The sequence below is a fragment of the Neoarius graeffei genome, chromosome 7 (assembly GCF_027579695.1).
Source record: "Neoarius graeffei isolate fNeoGra1 chromosome 7, fNeoGra1.pri, whole genome shotgun sequence".
NCBI lineage: Eukaryota > Metazoa > Chordata > Actinopteri > Siluriformes > Ariidae > Neoarius > Neoarius graeffei.
Genome location: NC_083575.1, coordinates 6,607,704 through 6,625,224, shown reverse-complemented (window position 1 = coordinate 6,625,224; position 17,521 = coordinate 6,607,704). Strand labels below are relative to the sequence as shown.

The 17,521-nt window shown below is 49.7% G+C and overlaps 1 protein-coding gene across 4 annotated transcripts in view; it reads left to right on the top strand.

Moving 5' to 3' along the window:
• The window catches only part of kcnh5b (potassium voltage-gated channel, subfamily H (eag-related), member 5b), a 120,988-nt gene that overhangs the window by 87,350 nt on the left and 16,117 nt on the right, over positions 1 to 17,521 (top strand). For all 4 annotated transcript variants that reach the window (XM_060925241.1, XM_060925242.1, XM_060925240.1 and 1 more), the window contains exon 10: positions 274 to 470. In XM_060925241.1, the coding sequence (XP_060781224.1) occupies positions 274 to 470 (197 nt within the window). The remainder of the gene's footprint in view (positions 1 to 273; positions 471 to 17,521) is intronic.

The following is a 17,521-nucleotide window of genomic DNA, read 5'->3' as shown; positions in this document are numbered from 1 at the left end:
TCACTGACTTGCATACACCTGTCCATTCAGCATCTGTGTACATCACCATTATTTTGCCCATTTTCCATCCGTCCATCCATTTATCCCTCTTTCTATCCATTCTCTCCATCTGTCCATCCATCCACTCATTCATTCACCAGTCTTCTTTCTTTCTTTTGAAAATTGAACTTGTAAAGATTTGAATTTTCTTTAAGTCTTTGAGTTAGGAACTCAAGCAGAAATTGTTGCCCTTGCCCCCCCCCCTCTCTCTCTCTCTCTCTCTCTCTCTCTCAGGTAAAGGTGATGTGTTTGGCGATGTGTTCTGGAAAGAGACAATGCTAGCTCACTCGTGTGCGAATGTCAGAGCGCTAACCTACTGCGATTTGCACATCATTCACCGAGACGCTCTGCTAAAAGTGCTTGACTTCTACACAGCGTTCGCCAACTCCTTCTCCCGCAACCTCATCCTCACCTGCAACCTGCGCAAACGGGTACGAAGCACACACACACGCGCGCGCGCACAAACTTGCAAGTCCAAAATTCCTTTATCAAGTCCAAAATTCCAGGCTGTGCCTCAGAAGCACTCGGGTGTCGCCCTTCTTTCGTCATGAAAGCAGGAATGTCTTTGTGTCCCAGACCTCAGTGCTCTGATCGCACTGGCCATCGTCACTGTGAAGGGGCACCACAAGGATTATGGGTAAAATGCAGGTGACAAAGAGGAAGCTTGAGGAGTCTCATTTATTTGACCTCATTCTTTTTTCTCTGTCTGTTTCTGTCTGCTCTGTTTCTGTTCGTCACTTTATAAGTCTCACTTTGTCCCTTTCTATAATTCGTCTCTCTCTGTTCTTCCAAAGCCCTAAACCTCAAACGAACGGAGTCTGAGTAATTAGTGTAATAAATCTAGAAGAGTTGGTGACGGAGCACGAGTCCCCCGAACGCTGGAGTAAATACACACGTTATTTATCACCATTATTCCTGCTGTCCACGCCTGAGGCTGAAACCCACCTGAACCCAGTCATGAGCAATCAGCAGTGAGATGCGCTCCAGAACGATGACCCTAAAGCCAACCCTGCCAGTGATGATGACAAGGATCCAGAGTTATACATGCACCTCCCTTCTTTTTATCCATCTCCTCATCCATCCATCTCTTCACTCATCCGTCTGTGCATTGATCCATTCATGCATCCATCCTTCCAGCGATCTGTTTACACATTTTCCATCCATCCTTTTATCTATCTATGTATTCAGATTTCATGGTTTTGTTCTTCTCTTCTTTCTTTTTTGTTCTCTATGACCATCTAGCCATCTGTCCATCCAGAAATGAATTAATATTTCTTGGCTTTATTTTTTTCATTTTTTTTAAGTAGTGTCATCCATCCATCCATCATATATTCACCATCATCCATCCATCCATCCATCCATCCATCCATCATATTTTCACCATCCATCCATCCATCCATCCATCCATCCTTGTATCATATTTTTACACTTTATCCATCTATCCATCATATTTTCACCATCCATCCATCCATCCATGATATTTTCACAATTCATCCATCCATCCATCTATCATATTTTTACAATCCATCCATCCATCATATTTTTACAATTCATATATCCATTCATCCATCCATCATATATTCACCATCATTCATTCATTCATTCATTCATCCAGCATATTTTCACCATCCATCCATCATATTTTCACAGTCCATCCATCCATCCATCCATCCATCCATCCATCCATCCATCCAGCATATTTTCACCATCCATCCATCCATCCATCCATCCATCCATCCATCCATCCATCCATCTGTCCTTGTATCATATTTTTACAATTTATCCATCTATCCATCATATTGTCACCATCCATCCATCCATCCATCCATCCATCCATCCATCCATCCATCATATTTTCACAATTTATCCATCCATCATATTTTTACAATTCATCATCCATCATATTTTTACAATCCATCCATCCATCCTTCATCCATCATCCATCCATCCATCATATTTTTCCAATCCATCCATCAATAATATTTTTACAATTCATATATTCATTCATCCATCCATCATATATTCACCATCATACTTTCATCCAGCCAGCCAGCCATTATATTTTCACCATCCATCCTTGTATCATATTTTTACACTTTATCCATCTATCCATCATATTTTCTCCATCCATCCATCCATCCATCCATCCATCCATCCATCCATCCATCCATGATATTTTCACAATTCATCCATCCATCCATCCATGATATTTTCACAATTCATCCATCCATCCATCTATCATATTTTTACAATCCATCCATCCATCATATTTTTACAATTCATATATCCATTCATCCATCCATAATATATTCACCATCGTACTTTCATTCATTCATTCATCCATCCAGCATATTTTCACCATCCATCCATTATATTTTCACAATCCATCCATCCAGCATATTTTCACCATCCATCCATCTGTCCTTGTATCATATTTTTACAATTTATCCATCTATCCATCATATTTTCACCATCCATCCATCATATTTTCACAATTTATCCATCCATCATATTTTTACAATTCATCATCCATCATATTTTTACAATCCATCCATCTGTCCTTCATCCATCCATCATATTTTTCCAATCCATCCATCAATCATATTTTTACAATTCATATATTCATTCATCCATCCATCATATATTCACCATCATACTTTCATTCATCCAGCCAGCCAGCCATCATATTTTCACAATCCATCCATCCATCCATCCATCCATCCATCCATCCATCCATCCATCATATTTTCACAATTCACCCATCCATCAATCCATCCACCATATTCTCACAATCCATCCATCCATCCATCCATCCATCCATCCATCCATCCATCCATCCATCCATCCATCCATCCTATTTTTATGTCATCTATCCATTCATCTATCCGTCATATATTCCCCATCATACTTTCATTCATTCTTCCATCCATCCATCCATCCAGCCACTCATTCATTCACCCATCTCTTTCTCTGTCGGTCGGTCGGTCGGTAGTTATGACGTTTGATTAATGACCATCCTGGTGGATATCTTGATTTGAGGAGTGCTGATATATATTGTTGTTTCAGTTTTACTTTGTATTTTCCTCTGTTCAGGTTTCTAACACTTTCTTCCTGTTCCCCCTGTGCTTTAAGTCTTCAGTTATAAAAGCTGAAAAACAAGTGAATTTTTTTCTCGGCTGCTCGCTGATATAAATATTGCATATAGAAGAGCGAACAACGAGGAGAACTTTTCAAGCTTTCAGCTCCCCCGTCTATCTCTCCCTCCCTCTCTCCTTCCTCTCTCTCTCTCTCTCTCTCTCTCTCTCTCTCTCTCTCTCTCTCTCTCTCTGTGTCATCAGATGAAAGCTGCACTAATTTTGCAGTCCGGCTGCATTGCACTTTTAACCTCCAGGTCAAAGCAAAGAATATTTTGTTTAAAAAAAAAATTCAAAAACATTCATGTCCATGTCCAGACACTTGTATGTGGTTTTGGAGAAGAATATTTCTTGGCTGAAGATGTCTCATGAGGAGAATGAGGAAACGGCAGTGTTTTCAGAGAGACTTTCACACTAGAGTGGGTTTTTATGTACAGAATGAAAGATTTAGGGATTGAGCTTGTAACTTTCAGGAGAAAAGGACAGCAGAGAGGTGTGTGTGTGAGAGAGAGAGAGAGAGAGAGCGCTGTCAGTACATTTCCCTTGTGCTTGTTAGCTTGTGAATCTGAGTGGAAAGAGACACACACACACATTCACAAAACATCACTAATACATGTATAATATGACCCAGAAACGCTTGAGATGGGTGCTTCTCGTGTGTGTGTGTGTGTGTGTGTGTGTGTGTGTGTGTGCGCGCCTCAGTGTTTCACTCACACTGTACTTCTTTAACTCTTTGTCTTTTGAGAAACTGAGCTAACACACACACACACACACACACACACACACACACACACACACACACCCCTTCAGGCGAGAAGGCGAGTTTCCTTTGCTCGGCACTTGTCTTATGGAATTATGGCTTAATGGCTGTTCTGGCCCAGTGAGGCGTCTAGAAATTTCTAAACCATGTCCAAGTGCTGATGCGACATCGAGAGAGAGAGAGGGAGGGGAGGGAGAGACAGAGATAATGCGACAAAAATAAGCAGTATCTGAATTTTCCTGTAGCGTGAAGTTTTAAAGATGGAAAATTAGCATTCTCTGTGTGTGTGTGTGGTTGCCGCAGCAGTAATATCACATAATTATGTTATTTTCTCCAGCTGTGTTGGAATCACTGTAAGGTGGAGTCTTCCATTATTAACTAATGAGGTGCGTGTGTGTGTGTGCACGCACCTGCACACCTCCTAATTATCCTCGGACTGTCAGCAAGACTGCACTGCTGTACAGTGATTAGTGCTCAATAGAAATGACTCTGGTCTCTCTCTCTCTCTCTCTCTCTCTCTCACGCTTCTGTGTGTACTTCATAAGAAAAGTCAGAGCTGCTTTTTAGCTATAGTAGTGTCGACATGATGGTTTAAAAACTGTCATGCACCATAATAATAGCAAACACTTTCAACGATCATTTCATTAATAAATAATAATAATAAGGAACGCATTTTGACAATTTGCCTTCCTTTCCCATGTTAGGATCCATGGCTTAGACACATGAAGAATTTTGCTCACACAAACGTTCCAGTATTCTCAAACGCATTCCACTGAACAGTAAATAATATCATCAATATCATCGACGTCACATCCTCTGACTCGCAGCATGCTGCATGATATTAACCCAGTTGGCACAGAAAATGGTTCATGAGACGTGTTAATCAGGCTTCTCCGTCTGCCGATTCCTCTTTCTGATCCTTATTTCCACTGACTCTGTAATTCCCTCCATCTGTGCATCAGGATGGACGACTCTGAGGAAAGTGATTGGAGTGATAGAGTGTCAACATGACAGTTAAACAAACGTGAACTCTCAGGCTGATTCGGAGGCCTGAGACATGATTATACAAAGTGTTTGAAGCAAATTACGGTTATAAGCACATGCTCTGTCCAACATTTAGGAAACAGAAACTGATATCCAGTCGAGTTTTCTTCTTTTGGTGGCTACTTTGATTTCAAGACACCTTAATGGCAAATATTCACCTATTTTAATCTCAAACATATGAACAATCAGGACAATCTGAACCAGCAATGACGGAGTCATTTACAATGTGCACCAAAATCTGAAAACACTTCGGTCGGCCATTTTGTTCTCATTTCATACATATGATTAGGAGTGTAAGGATATGGCGGACTGCATCATGCAATACGATACAAGGCTCGCAATTCACATTCAGCCATGAGAGAAACATTTAAACGTAATCAGGACCACACTCCCTCTTCTGAAAATCAGCTTCCCAAATCAGGAGCTGATACAGGGGTTAAAAAAAATCACATACTTCTCTTAAGCGCACTGTTTTTCATTTGCCAATACGTTAGTGTGACAGATCCTGATGTGGGTGGAGCACAGAAGCACGGCAGGCGAGTGTTGATGTTCACACACGCTTTATTTTTAGCGATTTTGTTCAGCTTTCCAGCTTTACTCATGCACCCATACACGCGCGCATGCACACACACACGTGTTCTGGTCAGGAGAGCCCTTGTCTCTGCTCTCCCCCTCCTTTTATGCTCCACCATCCCTGCAACAAACACACACATTGACATCAGGTGTAATGACTTAACCACTCACCTTCCCCAGCCCTGCCCTCAATTTACAAACGACACTTGGCCATGCTCCCACTTCCACATACCCCAACCGCCCGACTCAGGCCGGGGAGCTGTCCAGCCTGCAGCAGACTCATCCCACCCACCCCCCGACGGGACAAGAAGTCCGCCACCACCATCTGCGCCCCCGGCCTGTGGACCACCTCAAACTTAAATGGCTGGAGGGCGAGATACCAACGGGTGATCCGCGCATTGGCATCCTTCATGCGGTGGAGCCACTGGAGGGGCACGTGGTCCGAGCAGGGGGTGAAAGGGCACCCGGCAGGTAGTATCGGAGGGCACGGACCACCCACTTGCTTGCCAGGCACTCTTTCTCAATGATGCTGTACTTGCTTTCACGCATCGAGAGCTTGCGGCTGAAGTACAGCATGGGACGCTCCTCGCCCTCCACCTTCTGGGACAGAACGGCCCCCAGCCCTCTGTACGATGCATCCGTCCAGGCCCGCCGACAGGGGGGGGACAAACGGGTATGTTGTCCCGGGCCCAGGAATGGGGGGGGCCCAGAACTGGGCTCTCATGAAGTTACGATTATTTTATTTCATTTCAAAATGTGTTGATTTGGGGGAGAAATATGCTATATTTGCATTCAATAAATGATTTCTAGATCTTTTGCCTTTATTGTCTTTGAAAAAGGCGTCAAGAACCCCCTACCACCCCAATGCAAAAATGGTTTGGTCTGACTCTTTCAGCCTGTCCCTTCTGTGTGTGTGAGAGAGCGAGCAGCCCCTCCCCCAGCCCGCGCGCTGCGAGCAGAGTGTCACAGGATTTTCTCAGTGCGCTCCCTCCAAACAACGGGGATTTACACAAAAACGGAAGGAGATATTCACAAATTTCTTTCACATTGAGCGCAACAAGGCTCTCCTGAACACACTGATGTAATTTTTTTTTCTGTAGTGTAAAAAATGAGGTCACTAGAGCGAGTTAAAAACGAGTGATTTTTCTGCCAAGTTTATAATGGCAGTCTATGAGGCTGCGCGCCTGTCCTCTCCTCACTTTCAGGCTTCTCATTCAAAAACTGTAAATCCTATCGGTTAGGTAGACACATTGTGTGAATCAGGACAAGTGTGGCTACTACTTTTGAGAAACTTATGTGTGTGGAGTGAAAATTGGGGCTGAAAACACAGTTTAAATGAGAAAGTTTGAGCTATTTTTCCAAGCTCTCTACACTCTAACTTAACGAGCTCCACTGGTGTGTAACGCAATAGACACCCATTATAAACAGGGGTGATAGCGTTCCGGCGCACCGCGCCGGATTTCCGGCGCGCCGTGGCTGGGGAAAAAAAAAAAATCTAGTTCGCCCATTGTCCTGTGTCATTCTGAGATGCGCAGATAGACAGTAAAGGGAATTCGAATTCCCTTTACTGTCTATCTGCGCATCTCAGAATGACACAGGACAATAGGTGAACTAGATTTTTTTTTTTCCCCCCAGCCACGGCGCGCCGGAACGCTATCACCCCTGTATAAAGCCGGAATTTCTCAGGCTTTATAAGGGGGAGGAGGGGTGGAGACGGGGGGGGAGCATGGCGAGGGCGGGCGTGTTTCTTTTCAAAATATGGCTTGCGGAACCGTTATTCCAAAATCTCGTACTCCACCTTTAAGGGGAAAAAAATGACATCGTTCGATCATAGCGCTTCGACATGCGTGCGTGCCATTTGCCAACATGCACAAGTCAGGAGCACAGAAAAGAAAAGAGAAAAAGAGAGGAAGAAACCAAGAGACTCAGGGGCTCACTGCATAAATATTTTAAAAAAGATTCGGATGATGCAGCAGGTACGAGCAAAGGCAGTGGGGCAGCTGAGCCAGGTAAGACACAGCCAACTTTTTCCAGCCCCGTAAAGTAACCCCAACCAAGGCACACGCGGCACGCAATTCATGTTACAAACGAGGGGAGAGCAAGTCACACTGAACACCATATCAAACGCACAGGGCATTGAATCATTTCATAACCACAACAGCTTAATAACATTGTGTTTCATATATCTGATTGAAGCTAAGAATATTCACATTAGCCCGCAATCATATCCCGCCGTTTCTCGAGCGGTGTGTTCTTCTCTGCTTTTCACACTGGACAGTACACACGCACAGTATACTATGTTCGCCCCCAGCCCTGCTCGAAATCCCCCGTCCATCGCTGCTCCTTCAAGAGCACCCCAATCGCGTGAGTAGAGACTGGGATAAGAGAGGTGTGTGTGTGGGTGGGTTGGCCCGGGGGGGGTTTGTTAGGGGGGGCCCATTCAGAGCATTTTGTCCCGGGCCCAGCCAAAGCTGTCAGCGGCCCTGCATCCGTCTGTAAAATAAAGGGGATAGAGAAGTCTGGGGAGTGTAAAAGTGGCCCCCCCCACACAGTGCAGCCTTTACCTTGGTGAAAGCCTGTTGGCACTGCTCCGTCCACTGGACCAGATCTGGTGCTCCCTTTTTAGTGAGCTCAGTCAGCGGACTGGTGACATCCGAATAATTGGGTACTAACCTATGTGTGGCAGCGGGGGCGTGGTCAAGCGTTGGTCTGTGACCGGAGGGTGGAGTCAGGGAAGGTAAGTGGCAGAATCACTGCACCTGATGTTGGTTAATCTGTGTTTGTGTGTCTTCCCCAGTGACCATGCCCTATATGAGGAGAGAGAGAGCAGAGGAAGGAAGCTCTCTCCCCAACCAGACGGCTGGTGTGCGTGTGCACGAATGAATAGTTTAAAGCTGAAAAGCTGAAATAAAGAGTTTGTTAAACTGAATTCTGGCCTGCCGTCTTTCTGTGCTCCACCCACACGAACTGCTACAGTGGTGCTGAAACCCGGGAATCGAGCACAGGAAAAAGAACAGCCCCATGGAGTCCTCCCCCTTTGCGGACCTGGTCCACGCCCTCGCCACAGCCCAGCAGAGCCAGCACCAGGCGCTAGTCACCCTCTGAAAGGAGCAGGAGCACCAGTTCGAGGCCCTGGTGCTGGCGCAGCAAGAAGACCGACAGGCGTTCCGGCACCTCCTCGTGTCGGCGGGGTCCACCACCTCCACCGCCGCGGGCCCTTCTCCCCTCACCCTCACTAAGATGGGCCCGCATGACGACCCTGAGGCCTTCATCACGCTCTTCAAGCAGGCAGCAGAGGCCTCGGGCTGGCCGGTGGAACAGCGCGCGGCGCGCCTCCTCCCCCTGCTAACGGCCGAGGCGCAGCTGGCCGCGCTACAGCTCCCCGCCAACCACCGGCTGGTCTACGCGGACCTTCGCCGGGCCGTCCTCCAGCGGGTGGGGCGCACCCCTGAACAACAGCGTCAGCGCTTCTGCGCTCTGCGTCTGGAGGAAGTCGGCTGGCCGTTCGCGTTTGGCCAGCGGCTCCAGGACGGTTGAGGGCCGACAACCGCAACGCCGAGGGGATCATCGATCAGGTGGTACTGGAGCAGTTCATCGCCCGCCTACCAGAGGGAACCGCGAAGTGGGTCCAGTGCCACCACCCGGCGTCGCTGGATCAGGCCATCGAGCTGGCGGAGGATCATTTGGCAGCTGTTCCGACGGCAGGACAGCGGACATCCTCTTCTTCCCTCTTCTCTCCCTCTCTCCCCCCCTCTCCTCCTGTGTCTTGTCCTTGCCCCGTTCCCCCACCGCAGAGGCGGGGGCCGGCCCCACCCCAGCCAGCCCATCGCACCCATGGTGCCCTCCCATTTTTCCCTTCTGTGTCTGTCTGTCTCCCCCCCCCCCCCCCCCCAGGTGAGTGAGCCCCAGAGCGCCGGTGCAGAGAGGAAGCCCGGGCCGGTTTGCTGGCGCTGCGGGGAGCCGGGCCACCTCCAACAGCAGTGCTCGGCGATGGAAGTGGGCGCGGTGGTTTGGATCCCCGACGCGCCAGGAGCCGCCCTTGATCGGGCCGGAGCGTATCGCATACCGGTGAGTATCCAAGGGGATACATATCAGGCTTTGGTGGACTCCGGCTGTAATCAGACCTCAATTCACCAAAGCCTGGTGCAAGACGAGGCATTGGGGGGAGCACAATTGGTGAAGGTGTTGTGTGTGCACGGGGATGTTCACAGCTGCCCTTTAGTGTCGGTCCACATTCTTTTTCGAGGGGGAAAATTTGGAGTAAAAGCGGCGGTTAATCCTCGCCTCACCCAGTCGATAATTTTGGGGACTGATTGGCCGGGATTCGGGGAGTTAATGAGCCATCTAGTGAAGAGTGGGTCCTGCTGTAGTTTAGCAGGGGGAGGTCCCGGTGTCGCTTTGGCGGGAGCAGCTGTCACAGAGCCATCTATGTCATCTCCGCGTCAGAGTGAGGAGCAGCAGGCTCCTCCTCCCTCTCTCGGGGAATCCCTTGGGGATTTCTTGTTAGAGCAATCGCGAGACGAGTCTCTGCGGCATGCGTTTGACCAAGTGAGAGTAATCGATGGTCAAATGCTCCAGCCAAACGCCACCCCATCCTTCCCCTATTTTTCTATTATGAAGGATAGGTTATACCGAGTGACGCAGGACACTCAGACTAAAGAGCAAGTCACGCAGCTTTTGATTCCAAAGAGCTGTCTGGAATTGGTATTCCAGGCGGCTCACTTTAATCCCATGGCTGGACACTTAGGGCAGGATAAGACACTAGCCCGACTAATGGCCCGGTTCTATTGGCCAGGGATTCGCGGCGATGTCCGTAGGTGGTGTACAGCGTGCCGTGAATGCCAGTTAGTAAATCCAGAGGCCATTCCAAAACTGCCTTTGCACCCTCTCCCATTAATCGAGACCCCGTTTGAAAGAATTGGGATGGATCTCATCGGGCCATTAGATTGGTCAACACGAGGGTACCGCTTTATTTTAGTTCTGGTGGACTAGGCAACGCGATACCCGGAAGCAGTGCCTCTGCGCAATATATCAGCACGCAGTATTGCGGAAGCGCTCTTCTGCGTCATCTCCCGAGTTGGAATCCCGAAAGAGATTCTGACTGACCTAGGCACCTCGTTTATGTCACGTACGCTGAACGAACTGTATGGGTTATTGGGTATTAAACTGATCCACACCAGCGTGTATCACCCACAAACGGACGGTTTAGTTGAACGGTTCAATCGCACCCTCAAGAATATAATTAAAAAATTCGTAAGTGAGGACGCACGTGATTGGGATAAATGGCTTGAACCCTTGTTATTTGCAGTGTGAGAGGTCCCCCAAGCCTCCACGGGGTTCTCCCCGTTCGAATTGTTATATGGGCATAAGCCGCGCGGCATTCTAGATGTGCTGCGAGAAAATTGGGAGGAGGGACCTTCACCAAGCAAAAATCAAATTCAATACGTTATGGACCTGCGCGCAAAACTCCACACACTCACCCACCTAACCCAGGAGAATTTGCGGCAGGCCCAAGAACGGCAAACCCGCCTGTACGACAGGGGTACACGCCTTAGGGAGTTCGCACCGGGAGATAAAGTTCTCGTACTGTTGCCCACATCGAGCTCCAAATTAATCGCCAAGTGGCAAGGACCCTTTGAGGTCACACGGCAAGTCGGGGACGTCGACTACAAGGTGAGGTGAACGGACAGGGGTGGGGCGCTACAGGTTTACCACCTCAATCTGCTCAAACTCTGGAATGAGGAGGTCCCCGTGGCGTTGGTGTCGGTGGTTCCGGAGAAGGCGGAGCTGGGGCCGGAGGTTCAAAAGGGAACATTGGCATTGCGTACCTCTCTGGTCCCCTGTGGAGACCACCTCTCCCCAACCCAACTCACGGAGGTCGCCCAGTTGCAGACCGAGTTTTCAGACATGTTCTCGCCCCTGCCCGGCCGCACTAACCTCATGGAGCACCACATTGAGACACCCCCGGGAGTGGTAGTGTGCAGCCATCCTTACAGGTTACCCGAACACAAGAAAAAAGTGGTTCGGGAAGAACTTGAGGCCATGGTCGAAATGGGCATCGTCAAGGAGTCCCACAGTGACTGGAGCAGCCCGGTGGTCTTGGTACCCAAGACCGACAGGTCGGTCCGGTTCTGTGTAGACTATAGAAAAGTCAACACGGTGTCTAAATTCGATGCGTATCCAATGCCTCGTATTGATGAGTTGCTCGATCGACTAGGCATGGCTTGCTTTTACTCGACACTGGATTTGACAAAGGGTTTTTGGCAGATCCCCTTGACTCCATTATCCCGAGAAAAAACGGCCTTTTTCACACCGTTCGGCTTACACCAGTTTGTCACACTTCCTTTTGGGCTGTTTGGGGCGCCCGCTATGTTCCAGCGACTGATGGATAGGGTCCTCCGCCCCCATGCCACCTATGCAGCCGCGTACCTAGACAACATCATTATTTATAGCAATGACTGGCCGCAGCACCTACAACACCTGAGGGCCGTCCTTAGGTCGCTGAGGCGGGCGGGTCTCACAGCAAACCCGAAGAAGTGTGCGATTGGGCGAGTGGAAGTACGGTATCTGGGCTTCCACTTGGGCAACGGGCAGGTGCATCCCCAAATTAACAAGACTGCAGGAATTGCATCCTGCCCGAGGCCCAAGACCAAAAAGGGGGTGAGACAGTTCCTGGGGCTGGCTGGCTACTATCGTAGGTTTATACCTAATTATTCTGACGTCACCAGCCCGCTGACTGATCTGACTAAAAAGGGGGCACCAGATCCGGTCCAGTGGACGGAGCAATGCCAGCGGGCTTTCTCTGAGGTGAAGGCTGCACTGTGTGGGGGGGCCACTGTTACACTCCCCTGATTTTTCTCTCCCCTTTACGTTGCAGACGGACGCGTCAAACAGAGGGCTGGGGGCCGTTCTGTCCCAGGAGGTGGAGTGGGAGGACCGCCCCATCTTGTACATAAGCAGGAAGCTGTCAGTGCATGAGAGGCGCTACCGCACCATCGAAAAGGAGTGCCTGGCGATCAAGTGGGCGGTCCTCGCCCTCCGCTTCTACCTCCTGGGGTGCTCTTTCACCCTCTGTTCGGACCACGTGCCCCTCCAGTGGCTCCACCGCATTAAGGATGCCAATGCACGGATCACCCGTTGGTATCTGGCACTCCAGCCCTTTAATTTCAAGGTGGTCCACAGGCCGGGGGTGCAGATGGTCGTGGCAGACTTCCTCTCCCATTGGGGGGGGGAGTTGGCTGCAGGCCGGACGGCTGCCTGGCCTGAGTCGGGCGGTGGGGGTATGTGGTAGCGGGGGTGTGGTCAAGCGGCGGTCTGTGACCGGAGGGTGGAGTCAGGGAAGGTAAGTGGCAGAATCACTGCACCTGATGTTGGTTAATCTGTGTTTGTGTGTCTTCCCCAGTAACCGCGCCCTATATGAGGAAAGAGAGAGCAGAGGAAGGAAGCTCTCTCCCCAACCAGACATCTAGTGTGTGCGTGCGCATATGAATAGTTTAAAGCTGAAAAGCTAAAATAAAGAGTTTGTTGAACTGAATTCTGGCCTGCCGTCTTTCTGTGCTCCACCCACACGAACTGCTACACTATGATAGTCGCCAGCCAGCCCTAGGAACTGTCTCACCCCCTTTTTGGTTTTGGGTCTTGGGCAGGCCACAGTTGCTACAGTCTTGTTAATTTGGGGCCGCACCTTCCCATGACCCAAGTGAAAACCCAGATACCATACTTCCTCCTGCCTGATTGCACACTTTTTTGGGTTAGCTGTGAGACCTGCACGCCTCAGTGACTTTAGGACGGCCCTAAGGTGTTCCAGATGCCGTGGCCAATCATTACTATAAATGATTGTGGTCCAGGTATGCGGCCGCGTAGGCAGCGCGAGGGTGGAGGATTTTGTCCATGGGATGCTGGAACGTAGTGGGCGCTCCAAATAACCCAAAAGGGAGTGTTACAAATTGGTGTAATCCAAATGGTGTGAAAAAGGCTGTTTTCTCTCGGGATAGAGGAGTCCAGGGGATCTGCCAATATCCCTTTGTTAGATCCGGTGTCGAATAAAAGTGAGCAGCGCCTAACCAATCAAGCAACTCATCAATGCGAGGCATTGGGTATGTGTCAAATTTAGACACCGCATTGACTTTTCTATAGTCCACACAGAACCGGACCGACCCATCGGTCTTGGGAACCAGGACACCACTGGACTGCTCCAGTCTCTGTGGGACTCCTTGATTATGCCCATTTCGAGCATGGCCTTGAGTTCATCCCGAACTACCTTTTTTTTTGTGTGTGTTCGGGCAAGTGGTAAGGGCGGCTACACACTACCACCCCCGGGGGTGTCTCAATGTGGTGCTCTATGAGGTGGGTACGACCGGGAAGGGGCGAGAAGACGTCGGAAAATTCCTTTTGCAACTTGGCCACCTCTGTGAGTTGGGCTGGTGAGAGGTGGTCTCCACAAGGGACTGGAGTGGTTCGAGATGTTACTTTGGTTACCTCTGGCCCCAGCTCCGCCTTCTCCAGGACTACCAATGCCAACGCCATGGGGATCCCCTCGTTCTAACATTTTAACAGGTTGAGGTGGTAAATTTGCAATGCCCCACCCTTATCCGTTCGCCTCACCTCAGAGTCGGCGTCCCCGACTCGCCGTGTGATCTCAAAGGGCCCTTGCCACTTGGCGATTAATTTGGAGCTTGATGTGGGCATTAATACGAGCACTTTGTCTCCCCGTGTGAACTCTCTAAGGCACGTTCCCCTGTCATACAGCCAGATTTGACGTTCTTGTGCCTGCTGTAAATTCTCCTGGGTTAAGTGCGTGAGTGTGTGGAGTTTTGCGCGCAGGTCAAGAACGTCTTGAATTTCATTTTTGCTTGGCGAAGGTCCCTCCTCCCAGTTTTCCTGTAGTATGTCCAAGATGCCATGCGGCTTACGTCCATATAATAATTCAAACGGGGATAACCCTGTGGAGGCTTGCGGGACCTCTCGTACTGCAAATAATAGGGGCTTGAGCCATTTATCCCAATTACGTGCATCCTCGCTTACAAATTTCTGAATTATGCTTTTGAGGGTTTGATTAAACCATTCCACTAAGCCATCCATTTGTGGGTGATAGACACTGGTGCGGATAGACTTAATCCCCAATAACCCATACAGTTCGTGCAGTGTGTGTGACATAAATGTAGTGCCTTAGTCTTTCAGGATTTCTTTCAGAATCCTGACCCGGGAGATAATACGGAAGAGTGCTTCTGCAATACTGCATACAGAAATATTGCGGAGAGGCACCGCTTCCGGATATCGCATTGCATAGTCCACCAGAACTAAAATAAAGCGATATCCCCGTGCTGACCGACCTAATGGCCCAACGAGATCCATACCAATCCTCTCAAATGGGGTATCTATTAGAGGGAGAGGGCGCAAAGGCGCTTTTGGAGTGGCCGCGGGATTTACTAATTGGCATTCGCAGCATGCCACACACCACCGACGGATATCTCCGCGAATCCCTGGCCAATAGAACCGGGCCATTATTTGGGCTAACGTTTTATCTTGCCCTAAGTGTCCAGCCATGGGATTAAAGTGAGCTGCATGGAATACGAGTTCCCTACGGCTCTTTGGGATCAACAATTGAGTTATCTGTTCTCCGGTGTAAGTGTCCTGCGTCACTCGGTACAACCAATCCTTAATAATAGCAAAATAAGGTAAGGCTGGTGTCATGCTCGGCTGGAGAGTTTGACCATCGATTACTCTCACTTGGTCAAATGCATGCCACAGAGTCTCGTCTCGTGACTGCTCTAATGGGAAATCCCCAAGGGAATCCCCGAGAGAGGGAGGAGGGGCAGGGTGCTCCTCACTCCTAGCATTGCTCTGACGCGGTGCTGACGTAGATGGCTCTGTGACAGCTTCCCCAGTCAATGCCACACCAGGATCTTCCCGTGACGTATTTATGCAGGACCCACCTCTCATTGTGTGTTCCATCAATTCTTTAAACCCTGGCCAATCAGTTCCCAAAATTAACGAGTGGGTGAGACGAGGGTTAACTGCCACCTTAATTCTATGTGTTTGGCCTCAGAATAGAATATGGACAGACACTAGAGGGTAATTGTGAATATCCCCGTGCACACACAACACCTTCACCGTTTGTGCTCTCCCCAGTGCTTCACCCTGCACCAGGCTTTAGTGGATTGAGGTCTGGTTATAACCAGAATCCACCAACGCATATGTATCCCCTTGAACACTTACTGGTATGCGATACATTCCGGCCCGATCGGGGGTGGTCTCTGGCGCGTCGGGGATCCGGATCGCAGCTCCCACCTCCCTTGTGGAGCTCCGACTCTGGAGATGCTCTGACTCTCCGCCGCGCCAGCACACCGGCCCAGGCTTTCCCTCTGCACCGGCATTATGGGTGTCACTCACCTGAGGAGGAGATAACACAGACACAGAAGAGGGAGATGGGAGGGCACCATGGGGGCGACAGGACGGCTGGGGAGGAGCCAGCCGCTGCCTCTGTGGTGGGGGAACGGGGTGGGGAGGGGGAAAAAGGAGAGAGAGAGGAGAAGCGAGGAGAGACGCCTCATCTGTCTGCCATTGGAGCCGCCTCCAGATGGTCCTCCGCCAACTCGATGGCTTGTTCTAGCGACGCCAGGCGATGACACTGGACCCATTCTGCCTTTCCTTCCGGAAGTCGAGGGATGAACTGTTCCAGTGCCACCAGATCGATGATCTTGTCGGCATCACGGTCTTCTGCCCTCAGCCACCGCCGGCAGGCGTCCTGGAGTTACTGGCTGAATGCAAACGCCCAGCTGACATCCTCCAATGCCAGCGTCCAGAAGTGCTGGCGATGTCGTTCTGGGGAGTGGCTGACACGCTGCAGGATGGTTTTCTTCAAGTCAGCATACACCAGTTGGCTGTCAGCAGGGAGCTGCTGCGCTGCAAGCTGTGCCTCGCCAGTCAGGAGCAGGAGGAGGGGCACCGCGCGCTGTTCGAGCGGCCACCCCCCCACGTCTCAGCCGCTTGTTCATAGAGGGTGAGGAACGCTTCCTGCGGGCCTATCTTCTTGAGGGTGCCCGCTGCAGTGACGGTCGACGCCCCTACTGACGCGAGCAGACGCCGGAATGCCTGGCAATCTTCCTGCTGGGCCAGCATCAAGGCTTCAAAGTGATGTTCTTGTTCCCTCCGGAGGGCGATCAGCACTTGATGCTGGTTCTGCTGGGTGGTAGTGAGGGCAAGGATGAGCTCTTCGAATGGGGAGGACTCCATGGGGTGGTTCCCTTCTGTACTCCCGGGTTTCGGCACCACTGTGACAGATCCTGATGTGGGTGGAGCACAGAAGCACGGCAGGCAAGTGTTGGTGTTCACACATACACTTTATTTTTAGCGATTTTGTTCAGCTTTCCAGCTTTACTCATGCACCCATACATGTGCGCGCGCACACACACACACACACACACACACACACACACACACACACACACACACGTGTGTGTGTTCTGGTCAGGAGAGCCCTCTTCTCTGCCCTCCCCCTCCTTTTATGCTCCACCGTCCCCCCTCCTTTTATGCTCCACTGTCCCCCCTCCTTTTATGCTCCACTGTCCCCCCTCCTTTTATGCTCCACCGTCCCTGCAACAAACACACATTAATTGACATCAGGCATAATGACTTAAAGTGCATATCACGGGTAAATTCAGGAGCAAGATCAATGTAATTCTCCTATTTTATATTAAACTTTGGTCAAATATCTGTCACATTCTTCATTTTGTGCAATTTTTTTACCTTGTGCAATACCAGAAAAATTCAGTTGAAATCAAGCCATTTGAGGCGAATTGGTCCGCCTCTGAAAAAACTTGCCATTTGTATTTCGCGGCAAACATTGATTTTCGTGACGTCGCGTGCGGGACGCCTCCCTCTGAATCCTACATCAGCACTGGTTTGTTTATGAGAAAACGACCTGGTGGTTTTCTGCAAATTTCTTCAACGTTATCACGTAATTATTAAA